At 46.9% G+C, this 20,020-nt stretch overlaps 1 protein-coding gene across 3 annotated transcripts in view; it reads right to left on the bottom strand.

The window, feature by feature from the left end:
• The window catches only part of NOL4L (nucleolar protein 4 like), a gene marked incomplete at its 5' end in the record, with an annotated part of 134,794 nt that overhangs the window by 81,406 nt on the left and 33,368 nt on the right, over positions 1-20,020 (bottom strand). Inside the window, 3 exons of one of the 3 annotated variants that reach the window (XM_081916829.1) lie at positions 7,680-7,835; positions 11,496-11,621; positions 16,873-17,097. In XM_081916829.1, the coding sequence (XP_081772955.1) occupies positions 7,680-7,835; positions 11,496-11,582 (243 nt within the window). Of the gene's footprint in view, positions 1-7,679; positions 7,836-11,495; positions 11,622-16,872; positions 17,098-20,020 lie in introns of those variants that run through there. The other 2 variants (XM_081916827.1, XM_081916828.1) reach the window with 2 other exon arrangements.

The raw sequence follows: 20,020 nt of genomic DNA, 5'->3' as shown, positions 1-20,020 counted from the left end.
TTACCTTCCCGCTGGTAAGCGGTCCCTATTTATCTACTTGCACCCGGGGGTGCTTTCGAACTGCTAGGTTGGCAGGCGCTGGGACAGAACGACGGGAGCGCACCCCGCCGCGGGGATTCGAACTGCCGACCATGCGATCAGCAAGTCCTAGGCGCTGCGGTTTTACCCACAGCGCCACCCGCATCCCTCCTGAGCTTACTGCCAATCAATTTCCATCCATTGTTGCTTACAAGAGGCTTAAGTCCAGGAGTTGAATTCAACATCACGCTCTTCCAGTCATTTCATCTGCGCAAGCACTGCAACGGCACCTCCTCTCTTCCCCCTGTAAACTGTTCTGTGGGTTCTCACGACTGCCGCCACCCCCAAGCTAATTTCAAGGGGCACATGGGGGGAGGAGCCCTGTTGCACAAGTCGCTGAGCTTCCATTTCCACTGACAGGGCTGGTTAAGCGAATCCTGCCCTATGCCAGTATTCCCTGTTTCTGCACAACAACATCATGCATTAGGCATGTTGACATAATTTATTTATTCCACTTATATACCTTTCTGACAAGGGACCCAAGGTGGTTTGCAATTTTAAAATATCAACACAAATAATGATGTAAAATGTAAAGTTGGCCCAAACACTGTCGTACTCTCACACCCTGGTTCTAAATATATTTACTCGGCTTGCCGATTGTTGTTAGGTTTGTTTGTTTTTTACTTTTACTGTTTGCCGCCCAGGAGACATTGCTAATTGCTAACAGCATACAAACACTGTAAATAAATAAGTATACTTCACATGTTAAGGCAGCTTCAAAAATCATATTCAAGTATGCTTCATATTTTCAAGCCAGGTAATAGGGAAGAAAGACAGATTTTACTTTAGGAAAGGGCTACACGTTCTGGCACCTTCAGCTAAAAGGTTCTCAGGTATAAAGGAAAACCTGAAGAGCGGCTGTCAGGCAAAGGAGAGAACACAGGTCTAAACACACCAGTGGCCTCACTCTTTGTCTCACTGTAAAACAGATTTCTATGATCTGAACTGCAGCCTTACAAAAACACACACAACGGGCCTCATTTTTCATAGTAGGAGAACCATGCCTCCGGCAGGAGAGCTCAGATAATGGCCTGTTTCTCTGTGGCAAAATTGGGCAAGAGCACATGATAATGTGTATCATTAAGTTTGTTTTCTCTTCTCAGGATCCCCCCAAAAAATGAAGATCCTCTTTCAGATCTTTCAGATTAAATAGCTACATTATAGGATGGGATGTTATTCAAATAAATAAATAGCTGTGGCATTAACCATATTGCCAAGTTTAAAAAAAAGGTGGGATAGAGAGGAAGAGTAGGGAGAAAGTCATATTAGAGACTAAACATTCTTAGCAACACTGGAGAAAACACCCTCTGTTTCCTGTCACAATTAACCCATTTCAGTTTGTGTGCTGAGATAAACATATATGTGTACAGTGGTACCTCGGGTTAAGTACTTAATTCATTCCGAGGTCCGTTCTTAACCTGAAACTGTTCTTATCCTGAAGCACCACTTTAGCTAATGGGGCCTCCTACTGCTGCTGCGCCGCCGCGGCACAATTTCTGTTCTCATCCTGAAGCAAAGTTCTTAACCCGAGGTACTATTTCTGGGTTAGCGGAGTCTGTAACCTGACGGGTATGTAACCTGAAGCGTATGTAAACCGAGGTACCACTGTATGTGTTTTTTAAAAAAATGAAAAGAACTTTAGGACACATATCACATGAGATCTCTCTTAAAAATCAAAACAGAGAAGGAAAAGAGACCTGAACCTTTCTAGAAGAGAGAGAAGAACTAAAAAAATAATAATCCTGTGATTTTAAAAGTGTGATTTTTTTTCAAAGAGACAAGGCACCCTGGTTTTTTCTTTGAAAAAAATAATAAAGATACCTATCTCCACTAAGTGGCAGCACAACCCAATTTTTGCTGGCAGGCTAGGAAGCAGCAGGGCAAAGAGCAAGGGGGGGGGGCGACCTGGTCCCACACTGCTTTGGAGATGCTAAGAGGGTTGTTCCCTAAGCACTTGCCAAGGCCTCCTAGAGTCCCTTTTGGCTGAGTGGCCACCCTGCCTCACCTCCTTCTCTCAAGGACCCCACGAGTCATTTGTCAGCAATTCCCCTTTCAGGAGCTGCCCAAAGAAGGGATGCAATTCAGAGGAGGCTGCTTGGCTAATCGGAAAATGAGCTGAAAACTGCATCCCAGCTGTGCCTCATCTTGCTCCTTCCATTTTTTAGTTGAAAGTGTGGCAAAAGCAGCAGTGAGTTTCGTGAGCCGTTGGTGAAGCCATCCTGATCTGGAGGAGGAGGAAAAAAACAACCCCGAACTCTTCTGATCCCAAATGTGGAGATCTGAGCAAATTCACACGCTGCTTTCTGCCACTTGCATCTTCGCTTTTCCCCCTTGCAGGAGCAACCTGTTTTTGAGAGCAATGTGGTAGCAGCTGGGATTTGGCTTGCTTGGGCGGTAGCCTATAGCAGCTTCCATTATCAGAAAAAATAATAACGACAACAGAACACAATAGTTGCTTTGGCTGAAACTCTCCAGTTTCCAGCTCATTAGCACACTTTTCTTGCTGGGTGTCAGCCACTCACGTGCTAGGAAAAGAGAGCAAGTAGAGTTGGTGTATGAATCGACCCTTACACCCTTGGCATGAAGCTCAACCTACCGAATCTGCTATTAATTACTTCAACATGTTTATATACCCCCTTCTTCCAAGCAGCCTGGGTTAGTAGATAAGGATACACCCTATTCTTAGCCTCCTGACAACCCTGTGATGTAGGTTTGGCTGAGAGAAAGTGCAGACCAAATTCATTCACACTGAGCCTCATGCCTGGGGGCAGGGGGGTGATCTGAAACCAGAACCCTCAGGTTCAAGTCCACCACTTCATGCACCTCATGCCCCTGGCCTGATGAAATCCCACAGGGTTTCCACAGGAATCTCAACCACCTGAAGCAGGGAATGACAGCAATGGTCTTTCTTTAATGTGTCCCAACTCAGTCTTGGTAAACTCAGTGAACTGGTAAACAGGCAATTGATAACTGCTAGCTCCTCTAGCTGCCATATTAATAGCTCTTCCTCCGCTGCTACCTGTCCACAACATGGCCATATCTGGAAAGCAGGTGGGAAGTTACCCCTGGTGGTTCTGAAGCAGTACTACAAACGTTGCCACTTTCATGTTGTGATCTCATTTAGGAAGTTAGTTCCTTAGCGCGGACTAAGAGCTGTTTGTGGTGAGAATGCCGCTGTCCTGAAATACCTGCTCAGGTATGGGGACAGACAGATCTAAGAATGGCTCAGGCCCAAAACGATTTTCAGTTCCAGGGCTGAGTCCTAGAACAGGTGCAGAACTGCTTGCTGCCTTTGAGCATGTGCAGAATGCCATGCTCAAAGAGCCAGTGTGGTGTAGTGGTTAAGAGCGGTAGTCTCGTTATCTGGGGACCCGGGTTTGCGTCTCCACTCCTCCACATGCAGCTGCTGGGTGACCTTGGGCCAGTCACACTTCTCTGAAGTCTCTCAGCCCCACTCACCTCCCAGAGTGTTTGTTGTGGGGAAGGAAGGGAAAGGAGAATGTTAGCCGCTTTGAGACTCCTGAAGGGGAGTGAAAGGCGGGATATCAAATCCAAACTCCTCCTCCTCCTCTTCTTCTTCTTCTTCTTCTTCTTCTTCTTCTTCTTCTTCTTCTTCTTCTTCTTCAGAATGCTTGCTGGAATTAAGGGCAGGGGCTTCCAGACTGGAGAGCATGACTCTAGGTGGTCTTCTGAGTCCTAGGATGCCCCCCTTACAGTGGCCAGTCTGTTTCAATGAGTCCTCGACTTGAAAAGCTGTCTAGTCCAAGGCAGTTTAAAGATAAACAACTATAAGAATGGGGGGCTTGAAATTGCTGGTCATCAGTTAATACCTGGACCGCTGACTAAGCAGGATCGCAGATCATGTTTTCCCCACTGCGGTGAGATGCACTGTATTTCTAGTCATCAGCTATTATCCCACAAGTTGGTATCCAACTAAAGTGTTCTGTCAGTGCAAGGATTTCCTATTGTACAACCCCCCCCCCCCAATGTGTCCAAATCTGCACTGATTTGAGATTTCTGCCAGGCCTTAAGATTCCTTGCATGGATTAGAAGGCAGAGAGTCCCCTGCACTGTGAAGGTTTTGAAAACTCAGGAATAGATTGAACCCCTAGAACCCAAACAGTACATAATGCACCTTTACTTATAAATTAGCAAATACGTTAGAAAACTGCTATATATGCTAATTTATGCAAATCTGTGATGGGGCTTAAGTGGCCACTCTGTTGAGTCCCAGGACCCTTTCAGAAACTGAGCACAGAGTTAAGTGTCATCCTATGCAGGAGGCAGCTGGATTGCGTGATGAAGGGTTACGTTCACTGTGTTTATGTAGTTTATCACAAAGCCCACTCCTGAGGCAGGTAGCTATGTAGTACAATGATTTCTCTGCCACCTCTTTCATTTCTTTTGAAGAAGTACCTTTCTTGCACTTCCCCATATTAGGGACACCAGACTGCAGCACTCTGCCAGTCCTCATGGGGCCCTTTCTTGCAAACAGTCAGCTAATTTATTTCTGATAGCCTACCTAAGCAAGCAGAGAATTACCTCCAGCTCCAAATTATCAACCTGATTGGCTGCCCTCTGGAAGTGGAAGACAAAGACGAACTCTCTGCTGAATCTGGCCTAGTTCTCACAGAGGTAGTAAACCTGCGTCTTGGGGTGTGCCACTTCAGACTGCAGGTAGGAACTCACACCAAATGCTCCCTCTGCCAAGAAAATCCCTATATGCACAAATGTAGCCTATTGCATAGAAGGCTAGGCCTTTTTAAAAATCTTCCCTAGCTTTTTTATGTTCAGGGTACTTTTGAATTTAATTTTACCATTTTGGTATGGGGTCTCATTTTATCACGTGGACCCTCACCTGCATTCTGAAATGGTTCAACCCAGAGACACAGTGCTGGGGCGGGCAAGGACCACTGAGACAGGGTTCACCCCTGAATCTGGCATCTCAATATTAATTCTGGTCCAGTACAGCATCCCCGATGGGGGCACCAGAAAGAGAAGATGGCTCAGAGCCCTCCCAGGTCAGGAGGGGATACAGGCCTGCTAATGTGATGAGATCAGCTCAAGCAGAGGGGTGGAGCGCAGCAGAGCTGCAGCTTTGCTGGCCTGAGAAAAGCAGGCAGATCCAGCCTGCTCCCCTGAGGCTGTGGAAGGCATAGATTAGCACTCCCCGGAGCCAAATTGAAGGAATTGGGGGAGGGCCAGAGCTGTCTACTGTCGAAACAAGCAGAAAGTTTCCTGAATTGTAGTTGTACTGGTGGCCTTGCCCTCTTCCATTATGGAGAGGTCATCCCCCGATAGGCAGAGAAAATCGGCACAGACAATAGCTTTGCTGGCTCCGTGCAGAGGCAAGGACAGGAGAAGCCTCCAGGTTGCCCAACCTGCCGCCGCTGTTAGGGGACAGGGAATATGAACAGGAGCTCTTTGCTCCCTGGGAAATATGCCAGAGGCAAACAGAGCCCAGCTGGGGAAGGGAGGGACAGGCCTGCATTGCAGGAAGTCAGGCAGCCATGTGCCCTGTGGAGGATGGGCTCTGGTGAAGAGGTGAGAGAGAGAGGGGGGGGGGCTGAGTCTTCAGCTGCACATTTAGCCCTCTGGATCTCCAGCAGCAACCGAATTGCTGGCAGAGGTAGGGGGGCCATGGCTGCCTTGCAATTTTTCAAGCAGAAATCCAAATGGCACAGGAAACCACAGTGCAAAAGCTGCAAGCTGTGCAGCCCTCGGAACGCCTCGCTTGCTGCATTCAGTTGCTCGGTGCCCCGGGAATAAACAGAGCAGCAAAGAATTAGGCAAGAGATTGTAGGCCCCAAGTAAAGAAAGAGAAGGGAGAGGCAGAAGCTGCCCCGATGTTCTCCTACTAGCAAGACTCTGGGGACCAATTCATCTCCAGTCTAGCTAATGTGACTGAAATAGGGATATATGGAAAGAGATTGAGCATGTTACATGGGAAGGGACAGGGAAGCATGTGTTATTACTAATGATAACAACTGAATAAATAACACTCATTCAATTGAATGTCACTCAATTTGATAAATATTTCAATGAATAACATAAATGTATAGCCCACCACACAGGAGCATTTAGCAATGAAAGCTGAGAAGCAAGCATAAAATGTAACATCAAAATTTAAATGAAACATTCATTTCAGGAGTAGGGGCATGACAACTGCTGGATTCTCCCAATCTGTTGTCCAAATTTGCTTGGCGTATAATTTTAATGTGCACAACCGGGCCATTCCTGCTGGAACCTCTGGGAGATTCTGCAAGCAGTAGGAGATGGCAATACGGAGGACTGTATGTCCTAGGAAAACTAACCGTCTGGGCCAAGGAAAACTGAATTCTGCATCTTGAATAAAAATGTCAATTAAGCCAATCTATTCCCATGTTAGTGGTGTTTTTAGTTCTATAGACTTGCTATTATTTCCATTATACCAAAAGTTTGAAATATATTACTGATGTCTCTGGCCCCCTTTTTGTCTCTGTTTCAATATTTCTAACCTGTGGTGACTCTGTTTATGCTTAATTTTGCATTTAATAAAAATAACTTTTAAAACCTCAAGCCAATCTATATGCATTTGCTTATTCTGGAAATGCCATCATCTTCTTCTGCTTATGAAGGGGAAGGGCAAAAAGTTAGCTAAGAGTTTTTGACGTCCTGCCTTCTGATTTCTGGCTTAAGAAGACTGGAACCTTCTTCGTTCCAGATGTGTGCTCAACTTCTGAGCTTCTGAGAAGATACCATGATCACACGTTCAGATCTAAGCTAGGTCTGCAGCACTGAGGACTAGACACCTGCTTTTTAAAAAACAAACAAACCAGCAACCGGCATGCTGGGTTCTACAGACAACACCAAATGTGCGGCAGAAAAAACCTACCTGGCCTGCCTCAAAATACCCTCCCTGTCTCAGAATATGAAGTTTGCATGTACGGTTATCACAGTAGCCCAAGAGCTACTAGGCCTCTTTAGCATTTGTCCTAATTCTTTTTAAAGCCGTTTATGCTAATAACCTATCACAAAATCCATTACAGCAAAGCCAGAGCAGTGTATGAGCTGCAAAAGACCACCATAAATGCATGAGGCGGTCTTAGGCAATCTACCATCTTTCCAGCTTCGGCCTCCTACCCAATTCCATTCGCCGTATTGCTTTAATACTACTGATGGTGATGATCTACATCATAGGGCTGTTGTAAGGACCCGAGACAATGCCCGTGAAACACCTTTGAGCGCTCAGGAAACATTATATATCTCTTAAGTATTGCTAAGCTGTGGCAAGACGTTCCATAGGCTGAGTGGCGGAGTCCTTCCTTTGTTTAAGGAGCATTTCCTTTTCATCCTGCATGGCTGGTCACTGCCTTCCCCGTGCCTTGCCTCTCATGCCTGTCCCCTCCCTTCTCTAAGCACATCTGCCATGGCCATCTCCTCTCCCCCCACCCTTCTTCCACTGATGCCCACTCTGATCCCTCTTAGCCAGTCCTTCTCACATGCAGGAGCCTGTTCCCTAGTCAGCCCCCCCTCTGGGTGTGTGAAAAGGGGGGCATAGTGGGATGTGGCCACTGGCCCATTGGGGGCCTCTGTCAGTAGTACAAAGACAGGAATCTCACCGCCCGGTAGGTCTTCTTCTGCCCGGCATGTTTGGGTGCTTTGCCTGGCTCCGCCGAGCTCTCCACATGCATCGAGTAGATGATGTCAAAGAAATCTTCCACCACAGCGACGCGCTTGAGAGCGATGCCCTCGGGCTCCGACAGACCATCTGCCCCCTACAACAGCGCAGGCAAGTCAAGTTAGTCTCAGGAATGGGTGACAGAGGTGAAGAAAAGGGCTGCAGGATAATATGAGCAGAGGGAGGGAAAGGGAGAAACACAGAAACCCACTCCTGCCAAGGTCTGAACGTGTAAGGAGAAGGGGTGTCTGAGGACGTTCCTATCAGGGCAAGGAGTGTGATATTTGCTGCTGCTTCTGCCGCCGCCGCCAGAGACCAAAGCCAAAATGGGTGAGGTGAAAGCAGGAGAACCCATGAAGAAATCCCCCTCTTCTTATTTATAGCAATCTCATCAACAGACTGGGGTTGTTGTTTTTTGTCTGGGCCACCTCCATCGCCCCCCTGCTGGCTCCACAATGCTGGCTATCAATCAGCCAAAGAACTGCTAGTTGTTAAACACCTGCCTTTTAATCGAGCAATTTCAACAAAGTTGCACATTATCAAGAGAAGCGACTTCCTGATATATTGAAAGAAACGTAAAATTATGTAGGATTTATTAAGTAAGCATCTACCACTCGAGCTGAGAATATAAGTGACATACTGTATTTATTAAGGTTTTCGTCATTCTTTAATATGGTAGCATACCAGAGCCTCTCTACCAGCACACATACACCCCATACTCACAAGACAGATGCCCTTAAAACAAGAGCTCCTGGAGGGATCCTATTACTGACGGAAACAGCAGGATTTGAACTTGGTGCTGATTTTACATAGTGCCAAATGAAAGGACTCTTGCAAGAGACCACTGGCTTAAAGAGTTCACTCCCAATTGTTCCCTTGCAAAGGGAGCTTGTGTCCAACACTGCTTAAATGCAGTGCCAAATGCAAGTCCCGCTGCTTCCTAGCAGGGACGGATCCACCTGATCTCCAATGATGTTATGTGATTGTCCACAGTGGTTCCCCAACGCTGTCTTAAAAAAAACAGTTGCACAATTAACATTTTGCCCTTACAAATTCATATTGGATTCAGTTCACGAAATCAATGAAAACTTTTGGTGATTAACCTATCAACTCTAAATCTATTTGCTAAGTGTTTTGAACTCTCAACCCCCTCCTTTAACAATGTGCCACCAGCATGAACCCTGCCCAGCTAGAAATTCTGTAGTGCCTGGGAAGGAGAGAAATAAAGGGCCTCGTAAATCAATACAAAAAAAGTATACATGTAAGCCAACTGCCCACAACTTTGTTCTGAAGTCTTAGCACTCATTGGCCAAATCTTGAAAGCTGGTTGATGGGCCAGAACATTCTCCACGTGTTGTTCCTTGTAAACATAAGGGCTAGAAACTTGTTTTATGGCAAAAAAGAAAGCTGCAATTTCGAGAAAGGTGCCTGGGTGTCCTTCTCATGACTACATAACTGACCTGACTTGTTGGCTGGCCTGCCATTTGGAGCACCACGTGTTCCCCATGTGTATTGCAGATGTCCAGTGTGCTGAATGCGCATGCCAAGCATTGCTCTACTATAGAAGGATGTTTCAGCTTGCAGAAGGAGAGCTAGGGCAGGGAGCAGGCTAGACAGGTGCTTCCATCAACACACATGTGCACACACACACATGCCGTCTAGACCAATAAGCAGGGCACCTTTTTCACCTTGAGGCCAGGATCCCTGGAGGAACAGGACTGAGTCACCCTCCTCCCCGCCTCTGACCTTTCCCAGATTTCACATTCATTTTCTCTCACTCTGACATACAGCCAAACAGTAGCGGTGCAGCTAAGCTTGGAGTGCAAGTACAGGATGCTCTAAACCAGCCACGTGGCAGCTGGACAGAAGAGGCGAATGCCACTGAGCATCTCATCTGTCTGACATAAAGGGCGCTGGCTCATCCTGGCAAGACTTGCCAAGGGAAAGGAGGCATACCTTGTTCCCTAGCTAGTTATTTGTGCCACACCCACAGCTCGTGTGCCACGAAAGCTGGTGGAAAACGAGATCTTGAAGGAATGAGGCAAGCATACTTTGTCTAAAGATTGGAAATCATGCTGTTACAGTGATTTTTCAACACGCCAGATAAGGGTGCTGAGGGGCTCATAGAAAATATGCAATTAAGGTGTCACTGGCTGTCAACTACAGCTGGCTCAGAGTTTGTGCACACATGTGAGTGTGCTGTTGTCTGGATTCACAGAAACCACTCATTCACAAAAATTACACAGAATTCGCTGCTGAGATGTGGTGACGGCCACTGGCTTACAATGGCTTTAAGAACAAAAGTTGAACAAATTGATGGAGGGTGTCAACCAATAACTATTAGCCATGATATCTAAACAGAACCTCCATATTCAGCGTCAGTATACCTCCGAATACCAGACACTGGAGACAACAGCAAGGGTAGGCTGCTGCATTTATACCGTTTTTGCACTTCTCAAAGTCTTGTATTTAGCCTAATCCACAAGGGCTCTCATGCAGTCATGCAACTGCGTACACAACTACATATTTAATTACTCTTCTAACAAGCCTTTGTACTTTCACAGGAAAAGAGCCCGATCTGAAACTCTAAAGAACCACTGTCAATCAACGTAGACAATACTGCATGAAGAATGTCATCGGCCTGACACACTATAAAGGAGCTTCTACGTTCCTCCTTACGTACTTAACAAACGCTTGCTGTAACCAGACCCTTGAGAGATTTCTTTTTCAGATCAGTGCTTAATGCAAGAAATCTTTCATTTCAGTATAAAGTGAAGCAAATTGTGTCATAGATGAGGGCAAAACTAATCCCACCTCATGTTTTCAAATGGGAGCTTCTGGACATTCTCTTTCTCAGCACTCTAAGGAAGATTTGCAGGCTAGTCTTATGCAGAGTGACCTCAAGTCCAGTGACCTCAACAGACTTCAGCACACCTGACCCTTAACAGCATTGACTACTTAGCTGTATTTACATTCTCTGTGCAACAGAGAAACTTGCACAAAAGATATATGAATACTTCTAAAAGAAGTAGGACGAGTAAAAACACTGCCAATTTTAAATTTATTATACTGTTTTAAATATTATTTTATTATTTTGTTGTTGAATAGAGGTACAGAGTGGGACGCGGGTGGCGCTGTGGGTTAAACCACAGAGCCTAGGACTTGCCGATTGGCAGGTCAGCGGTTCGAATCCCCGCGACGGGGTGAGCTCCCGTTGCTCGGTCCCTGCTCCTGCCAACCTAGCAGTTCAAAAGCACCTCAAAGTGCAAGTAGATAAATAGGTACCGCTCCGGCGGGAAGGTAAATGGCGTTTCTGTGCGCTGCTCTGGTTTGCCAGAAGCGGCTTAGCCATGCTGGGCACATGACCTGGAAGCTGTACGCTGGCTCCCTCGGCCAATAAAGCGAGATGAGCGCCGTAACCCCAGAGTCGTCCGCGACTGGACCTAATGGTCAGGGGTCCCTTTACCTTTAGAGGTACAGAGAATCCTAAGCTCCCTGCCATTTCACTAGGTTATCTCTCAGGCAAGCCCATACCATGCACTAAGAGGATGGGGGAAGATGATGATGATGTTGATGATAGCGTCTTGCTAGTAATATTATCATGCCCTTTGTGCAGGTGTGGGCAGAGAAGAGGTCTGAACAGGGAACTTTCTGGGTTCTTAGATACCATACGGTACTACCTCTGGGCGGTGAGGCAGGGTTAGGGGGACAGACAAATATGCTGACAGTTTTTCAGGCCGCTGCTTGAACCCTTTACCTTTTCTGAATCCTTGGAGGTGGCAATAGAGCTTCCAGCATCTGCACCTCCTCTATCTGCCTGCCTCTTCAACGTCTGCTTCTTCATTCTCGGGCTTATTTTCTGCCCCTCATTAGCAATTTCAGTCTAAGAGGAATGACAAAGTGTCACAAAATGAAAACAGACGGACACACGCTCTCTTAGTGTTTCCTCCCTGACAACATAACTGACTTTTAAGATCTTGGGGGCAGGAACCCAACTTCTTATTTTTTTGCCCAAGTCCCTCTGTAAATTATCAGATCAGATGCTGTTCACTTGTCAGGATCCTTCCCCTCCCACAACAAGTGACCATTCCTGCTTAGAAAATTGGTGGGTAAGAATAGCGGTCACTCAGGCTTCAGTCTTGGCTCGGACCTTTAGAGACACTTCTCTAGCCCAACCTTCTCAAGACTTCTGGACACCCTACACATAAATCGTACCTTGCAAGAGATATATATTGTCTCTCCTTAAAGGACTCCAGAAGATTCCACAACTAGCTAAGCCTGTTCCATAGAAGCCCAGCCATGTGTCCCTATTTCCAACTTAGGCTGCAATCCTATCCCCTCAGCTGGGAGTAAGACCCATTCAACTCAATGCAACTTGCTTCTGAGTGTAGAAGGCTGTTAATTTGCTACAGTCAGGGTTAAATGCAGTCTCCCTGGCCCTGCTTCTCTGCCTTTGACAGAGCCTGACATCCAGAAATTTAACAAGCTCAATTTTCCCCTGGCTTGGAAATAAGTGGTAGGAACACTTGTTCAATTTCTATGTCAGGGTACCGTCAAAGGCTCAGGGGCAGTTTTGGGGTGGCTTTTTTTTGTTTTTTTGTTTTTGGTAAGGTATCTCTCCTGGCTACTATTGGAACCCATTAAACTTTCCTTCAACAGACCCTTGCAATCTGCCGTTCTCTCTCTTCTTCACCGCTGCCTTTCACATTATAAAAAAAAAAAACCTAACATGTCTCTCTTTTGGCTCTAAGCCGAACACACGCTCTACTTTGGTTTTCTAGTGAAAATCAACAGATATCTCCGCAGAGGCCTCCCATATACCAAACAGTGGAGAACTGCCAACCCTTGCCCAGACACTTTCTAAAACGCAACCTATAAAGGAACTGCCCAGCACCCAAATTAGTCCAGCCTCCTCTGGCCCCACCCACTCCAGCTCCCATTTGCAGGTCAAAGTGCAAGTGTGAGACCTTTTGCATTATACAAAAATACGTAAGAATTCAGACATCCCCCTGACTGGCATTAATCCTGGTAGTTTTGGGCAGCACATCACCATAGCTGATCCTGGGATGGCCAGCAAGCCTCAAGCAAAAGCCTGTGTGCTGGGTGGCTGTAGGAAGGGTGTTCTCAGGAATAGCACTATCATTTCCCTGATGGGGGACGGAGTAGATTTGAGCGCCCCTCTCCATGTAGCAGCAGTATCAATAGGCTCCATACCAACAGCAACTATCCATTTTGTTTATTTATGGAGGAAACGTATGGACATCTTTATCACTTGCATTCCCAAAAGGGGAATACTGTATATTGAAGGGGGATGCTGGGGGGCTTCCTTCCCTCTCAGCTCATGTGGACAAATTGTGGGCTGCTTGGTTCTTGCAGAACCATATGGGGAGTGAAAACACTAAGAGAGTGAAAATGGGGGAAATCTGCCATTGATGTAAATCAGATTATTAGGGCTGAGCTGCCCAAAGCCAAACAGTCTTAAGGACTGCTACTCCGAAAGGGGGTGCAAGAGCACGCGATGCTTGGAACCCATTTCCCCATCACTTCCCTTACAGCAAAAAATCCCATAAGCACAAGACCTCCCAACCAACTATAATTGTGTGTAATGGTTATATGGGGTTGCTCGTGCGTAGGTTGCCGCCACTCCTGGCTAGGTAGCCTGGTTAAACCTTTCCTGGCTGGACAGCCCTTCACTTCGTGGCTGTTCAGTCGCTAGCAGAATCCGTCAGTGGGCGTTTCTTGAACTTCTTCCAGCAAAGAAGTTCTTTGACGCCAAGTCTACGCCTACTTTCCCTGCGCGGAAGTCTTCTGCGCAGGGAGGGTGTGGGCAGCGGAGGACCCGTGCTCTCCCCGCTGGTCTCCGGCGAAGAGTCCTGGAGCCCCCTCTCCGATTCCCCCATCCGCCCCCCTTTATCCCTGGTGTTACGCTGATTTCCTTCCCCAGCCGATGAGCTCCCTCTCTCCCTGCTTGGCCCTTCTCCGGCATCGCTTGGGAGCCCTGCCTCCACCTCTGGCTCCGATGTCAGTTCCCTGACATTGTGCAACCTCAATTTGCCGGTTTATGATGGAATCCCACCCGAAAACAGCAGCTGCCTAGAAGCGCCTGCCTCCAGCTCTCCATTCTCTCCCTTTCATCTACACTACCCTTTCGCATCTTTCCATCTGGCTGTTTCTTTCTGTTGCAGCCCCTCCACTGCCAACACAGAACAAGCTTCTTCTTTCCACCACCCATAGGCTCCACACACAGACAAATGTACATATTATACATAATCGCCAAACCTAAACTAGCATTCAACCACTTTCACATTTGTGGCTTCCCTCTGGACAGGCATGATCCATCTACTGGTGGATCACAGGGTGTTACTGGTAGATCTCTGGTCCCTCAGTTATCTCCTTCTCCCTCCCCCAACGGGTAGATCACTGCCAGTTTTTTTTCATACTATGAGTAGATAGCAGTTTATCGGGAGTTGGATATCCCTGCCTCTGGGGAACATTGGGCACTGACTAAATATGTTGTTGTTGTTTAGTCGTTTAGTCGTGTCCGCCTCTTTGAGACCCCCTGGACCAGAGCACACCAGGCCCTCCTGTCTTCCACTGCCTCCCGCAGTTTGGTCAGACTCATGCTGGTAGCTTCGAGAACACTGTCCCACCATCTCGTCCTCTGTCGTCCCCTTCTTCTTGTGCCCTCCATCTTTCCCAACATAAGGGTCTTTTCCAGGGAGTCTTCTCTTCTCCTGAGGTGGCCAAAGTATTGGAGCCTCAGCTTCACGATCTTTCCTGAAACTTCCAGTGAGCACTCAGGGCTGATTTCCTTCAGAATGGAGAGGTTTGCTCTTCTTGCAGTCCATGGGACTCTCAAGAGTCTCCTCCAGCACCATAATTCAAAAGCATCCATTCTTCGGCGTTCAGCCTTCTTTATGGTCCAGCTCTCACTTCCATACATCACTACTGGGAAAACCAGAGCTTTAACTATACGGACCTTTGTTGGCAAGGTGATGTCTCTGCTTTTGAAGATGCTGTCTAGGTTTGTCATTGCTTTTCTCCCAAGAAGCAGGCATCTTTTAATTTCATGAGTGCTGTCACCATCTGCAGTGACGCGCTATATATATATATATATATATATATATATATATATATATATATAATATTTGGTGAGGGAACGGCATTTCAATTATAAATGTGACCCCGCCACCCACCCAAGCGTGTCTACTCATAAGTAAATCCCCAAGTTCAAGGGAATAGGAAATGCGCTTAGGACATACACACTCCCCTGAGAGTCTGCTCACTTCTGAATAAACAAGCCTAGCCTCCCTCACTTGTTATTATAAGTCTTTAGGCTCCAGGACATGGCGGGCAGCCAAAATGGCTCCTGTTTCCTGCACCTAGACATGCCCTGGATGGATTCCCCAGTCGCCTCCATCCCTCTCTTTGCTTCAACACCCTACGTCTCCCCACATTTCCCCTCCAATCAGAGAATCTTAAGAGTGGGAAAGGGACCCCAGGGGTCATCTAGTCCAACCCCCGGCAATGCGGGAATCTCGGCTAAATCTAGGCTGAAAGCTATTTGTACCCAGACTCTATTTCATTGTGAAGGAACCAGCATGGCTTGAGCCGCAGACGGTGACTAGGCAGGAAACCCAAGGCGTGGACTTGGTGTGAGGAAGAAAATAGGCTGAATTGCATGCAGGCTCCCAAGGCGATAAATTAAAATATGGCAGAAAGCGAGGGGCATCTTCAACGGTGACAGTGGTTTCTTTGCTAGTCAGACCATCGCAGCCACTGTTGGTGTTTTTTTGGGAGGGGAGGCGAACCGCGATTTTGGACTTATTATTATATATTTATTTATATCCTGCCTTTTTTCCTGACAGGGAGTCACTCAGGCAGCGTGTGAGAACAAGTTGCTGGGCTAGGTTTATTTTATAATCTTGTAAGATTTATGTGATGCTCGATTGTTAAAAACAAACTAACAAACAAGGAAAAAAGCCCAATCATCTCAAAACAGTTTGCAAAGACAGGCTCCACATGTATTTCCTGATTTCATAGAATTTATACACTACTTGATTGTTTAAAACAACAACAACTCAAAGTGGTTTACAAAGATGGGCTGATCCAGCAGCCTGGCATCATCATCATCATCATTATTATTATTATTATTATTATTATTAGCCACCACTGAGGCGCAAAACTGGTATCAGGCCTGTACCACTTCAGTGATTGAATGCTGTACCACACGTTTAAAAGTACTTCATTGGGTTTTTTTGCTTTTTAAATACTGTATTTTATCATTTTAATTTTTGTGTGCTCCATAAGTAACGCTACAGTCGTAAATTAACTAAAATAAACTTGAAGCTGAGGTAGAATGCAACAGAAAATGCTAGCGTCTCTTGGCGTTTCTGGAAATGTCTGCCTCTTCTGGGACGCCAGACCCCTTGCAAAACTCAGGCTACTTTGCACATCGGAGACAGGGACCCGGCAGCCATGTTCTTTAAAGAGGGCTCTTCTTTTTTAAAATAAAAAATGGCAGCTATGGTGGTGAGACCACTCTTCCCAGAAAGTCATCTTGGAAAATGAGAAGCTGCCTTTACCTCATGCCCCGCCATTCTTGAGGAAGAATGAGCTGTGCGCACTCTGAGGAAGCAGCCAAAAAAACTACCATGGTAGGCCTCCTTCAAGGTCTAGCCAAACTGTGGCGCAACAGCGGCCATTTTCCTGACACACGCAACCAGCCCCCTTGCCAGACGATGGGCAACCCCCCATTTTGTTCCCCCTTCTGAATCTGAAAATTAGAGAGGACAATATTCACCTCGGTTTATAACATGCCATTGTGGGGGGGTGCATTCCCAAAACAATTCACTTTAGTCACCCCAAATATCAATTTTTGAAAGATAACAAGCTTAATAAATAATTTTAAAATTATTATTATTGTTATTATTAAACTGCTCCATTGCACTAACTGCTACGGTAATTGAAAAAGCAATTAATTGATTGATATTTTTCCTTAAATTTATGGGCCAAGGAGAGGCTCGCTCAGCCTTTGCCGAGCACAAAAACGTGAGGGAACGACAGTTGCTCCGCAGGACCAACGTAAAACAAAATATTCATGACCCGTTTGTTACGTTTTAATGAATTTTTACTTATTTAGTGTTTCATGTTGTCCACAGCCACTATTCTTTTCTTTTCCTTTTTTAAGCACTTGCTTGTTTAAAGCAGAATGCAATGCAACAAGCAGATACCATCTTGCGAGTGCAGCACTGCAGCATTACGGCACCGCAGCCTTTTCCGTTCTCCCCCCGCAACCTCCAGCCATCTCCCCTGCTCAGGCCCCAAAGCCTCTTCTTCCCCTTATCCTTTCCTCCCAGGCAGCCTTCTCTCTCCCTCTTATCTTGTATCATGCCATTTCACCATTTCACGTTTCCCCAAGAGTCTCGCTTTCCCCCTCCCATTCCCTTCCTCCTAATGCCCCTCTCATGCATTGGGGAGGCAGGACGCAATGGAGTATTGTCCCGGAGGAAGGCACGGCTGGCTGGCTGGCAGAATTGCTTCACGCTGCAACATTTTGTTGCAGATCCTGTTTGCCATGGCCTTTAACAGACCCCCGACTGATGCTCAGCTCTGCACCCCCCAAAACAAATGCTCCTCTGAATTGGACTCCTTGGCAGGTTTTGAATAAACATACACAAACTTTTTATTGGTAACATATATATAGATAAATTAAGGATCTTTACAATTTTATAACATGCAGAGAATAGCATGTGTTGAAAAACCAGAGAGAGGAGCTGAGGAAAGTCTGGGGGGGTGGGAGGGAGGGCTTTTCTCTTTTTGGGGAGGGCGAGGGGAAAATGGGGGGGGGGATGAGAATGATGTATTTTTGATGGATTGTTATTTTGAAATTCCTAATAAAAAAAATTACAAAAAAACAAATGCTCCTCTTTCAACCTCACAGGGTGACCCTTGCCTAAACTGGCTGCTTTTCTCCGACTGACTGCCCCACCATGCCACCTTTCTGCAACTTAACACCACCTCACAAGTTAGCCACTGTTCTCTCCCTTGCAGGGAGCTGCCACCTGGCCCCAATCTTACAGATGCAACTGCACATTTGCCTTCTTGTCTCTTCACCATAAGTGTGGGAGGATTAAACCCCAAAAAGTGTTCACCCCACTTGTTGTCCTAGTGTATGTGTGAGTTATCACGGTGCACAAGGCACACATGTACACAGCACACATGTGGGGTGCAGGGGTGCTTTGTGAAGGCTGTGGGTTGAGTCTGCAAACAGAGACCCACACTGGCACTATTTTGCTGGATGGGACTGATAAAGGCACACATTCCTTGATCTACCCAGCTTCCGCACATGAGGTCGTGCCATAGCAGAACGTAGGCACTCTGCAAATGCTCGATGGCACCTGACAAATTCACACACACCGCCTTCCCTACTTCCCCTAAAGTTGTTGTTGTTTAGTCGTGTCCGACTCTTCGTGACCCCATGGACCAGAACACACCAGGCACTCCTGTCTTCCACTGCCTCCCGCAGTATGGTCAGACTCATGTTTGTAGCTTCGAGAACACTGTCCAACCACCTCCTCCTCTGTCGTCCCCTTCTCCTTGTGCCCTCCATCTTTCACAACATCAGGGTCTTTTCCAGGGAGTCTTCTCTTCTCCTGACGTGGCCAAAGTCTTGGAGCCTCAGCTTCAGGATCTGTCCTTCCAGTGAGCACTCAGGGCTGATTTCCTTCAGAATGGAGGGGTTGGATCTTCTTGCAGTCAATGGGACTCTCAGGAGTCTCCTCCAGCACCATAATTCAAAAGCATCCATTCTTTGGCAATCAGCCTTCTTTATGGTCCAGCTCTCACTTCCATAGATCACTACTGGGAAAACCATAACTTTCACTATCCCATGTTTATGCTCAGAGCCACCTTGTGATATAGATTAAACTGGTAAAAAAATGTCCCCCAGTAAATTTCATGGGTGAATGGGGAACGGAATCCAGGTTTCCCCCGTCCAAGGGCTCGTTCACACTCGTCCCACCACTTTCCCCCAGGGATACCCAATCCTTACTGCTGAATCGGAGCAAATGCCAATCAGGTTTCCTAGTGTTTGTTTCAATTCAGTGGTAAAGCGGGGGTTTCCCCAGGAAAATCAGCGAGGCAAACAGAAAACCTCTCGGACCCATGTTTTTTAGGCATGGGATGTTAGTGTGGACAAGCAGAGTCTGAAACATTCCACTGTTTCTTTGCCCTGGTGGGTTTCCCCCCCCCCCCCCGTTCTCCTTGGTATGTGAGGGGAGAGAACTCTGCACACGCTCAGACGACAACAGCCTTCCCCAACTTGGTTCTCTCTGGGTATTTTGGGCTACAAATCCCATCAGCCCCAAACCAGTACAACCTAGAGGGGCAACACTGAGAAGGCCGGCCTAGGGTCAGGTAATGTCTGCAGACAAATATGACAATCTTACACACATGCGGTGCCAGTTCCCCATTCTCCTGCATTACCAGTTATTCCAGTGCCTTGTTTTTCCCTTCCTCTTGAGTCACCAGGGCCTCCAACAAAAAAAGCACTCTCCTCCCCTCAGTGATACCAGTGTCCTATTTCCTGTTCCCAAGTGGGTGGTACTTAAAAATCCTCCTCCTCTTCCCTATCCCAGCACACACATTGCTAATTCCCCACCCATCATCCAGGATATATGCTCCTCCTGCCGCCACCCCCAGGGCAACCACAGTGCCCTCCATTGTTGGTTTCCCCCCTTATAGCAGGAAAATCCCATTTCTTCCCTTCCAGGTGCTAAACTAGCATACTGCAGCTAGAAAGGCAGTATTATCACCAATGGCTGCTCCTGTGAACAGACCGCTCTGTTCCTGTCTGTGTACATTTCGGCTCTGCATTAAAAAAAGACGACTTGCAGATCATGGCTTTGGGCCCCGGTGTCTAGCAGGCGGAACATGTTCTCTGTACCCATCTGCCAACTGAGAATAACGCTTTGGGCATCTGACGAAGCAGGCTCTGGTCCACGAAGGCTTGTGCCAAAATACTTTAAGGTGCAACGAGAGCAACAGAGTAAGAAGCCTGCTGTCCCTCTGGAGAGAAGAGGGTGTGCGGAGCAGGACTGGGGGGTGAGATGGGGGTCAAGCAGACTTCCTCTTTCCCATTGGACCACATGCTTCACTTGGAGCTAACCCCACAGGTCTAAAAAGGGATACTCCTACCTGGGCTTAACCTGAACAAGGATTCAGTCACAGAACACTCACTGCAGTAACAGAGAAGACCAGGAACCTCCAGCCCCAAATATG

Source organism: Podarcis melisellensis (assembly GCF_964234715.1).
Source record: "Podarcis melisellensis genome assembly, chromosome: 6".
NCBI classification, from domain to species: Eukaryota; Metazoa; Chordata; class Lepidosauria; order Squamata; family Lacertidae; genus Podarcis; species Podarcis melisellensis.
The sequence above is the reverse complement of the archived record's forward strand: the minus strand, read 5'-3'. Positions and strand labels throughout refer to the sequence as shown.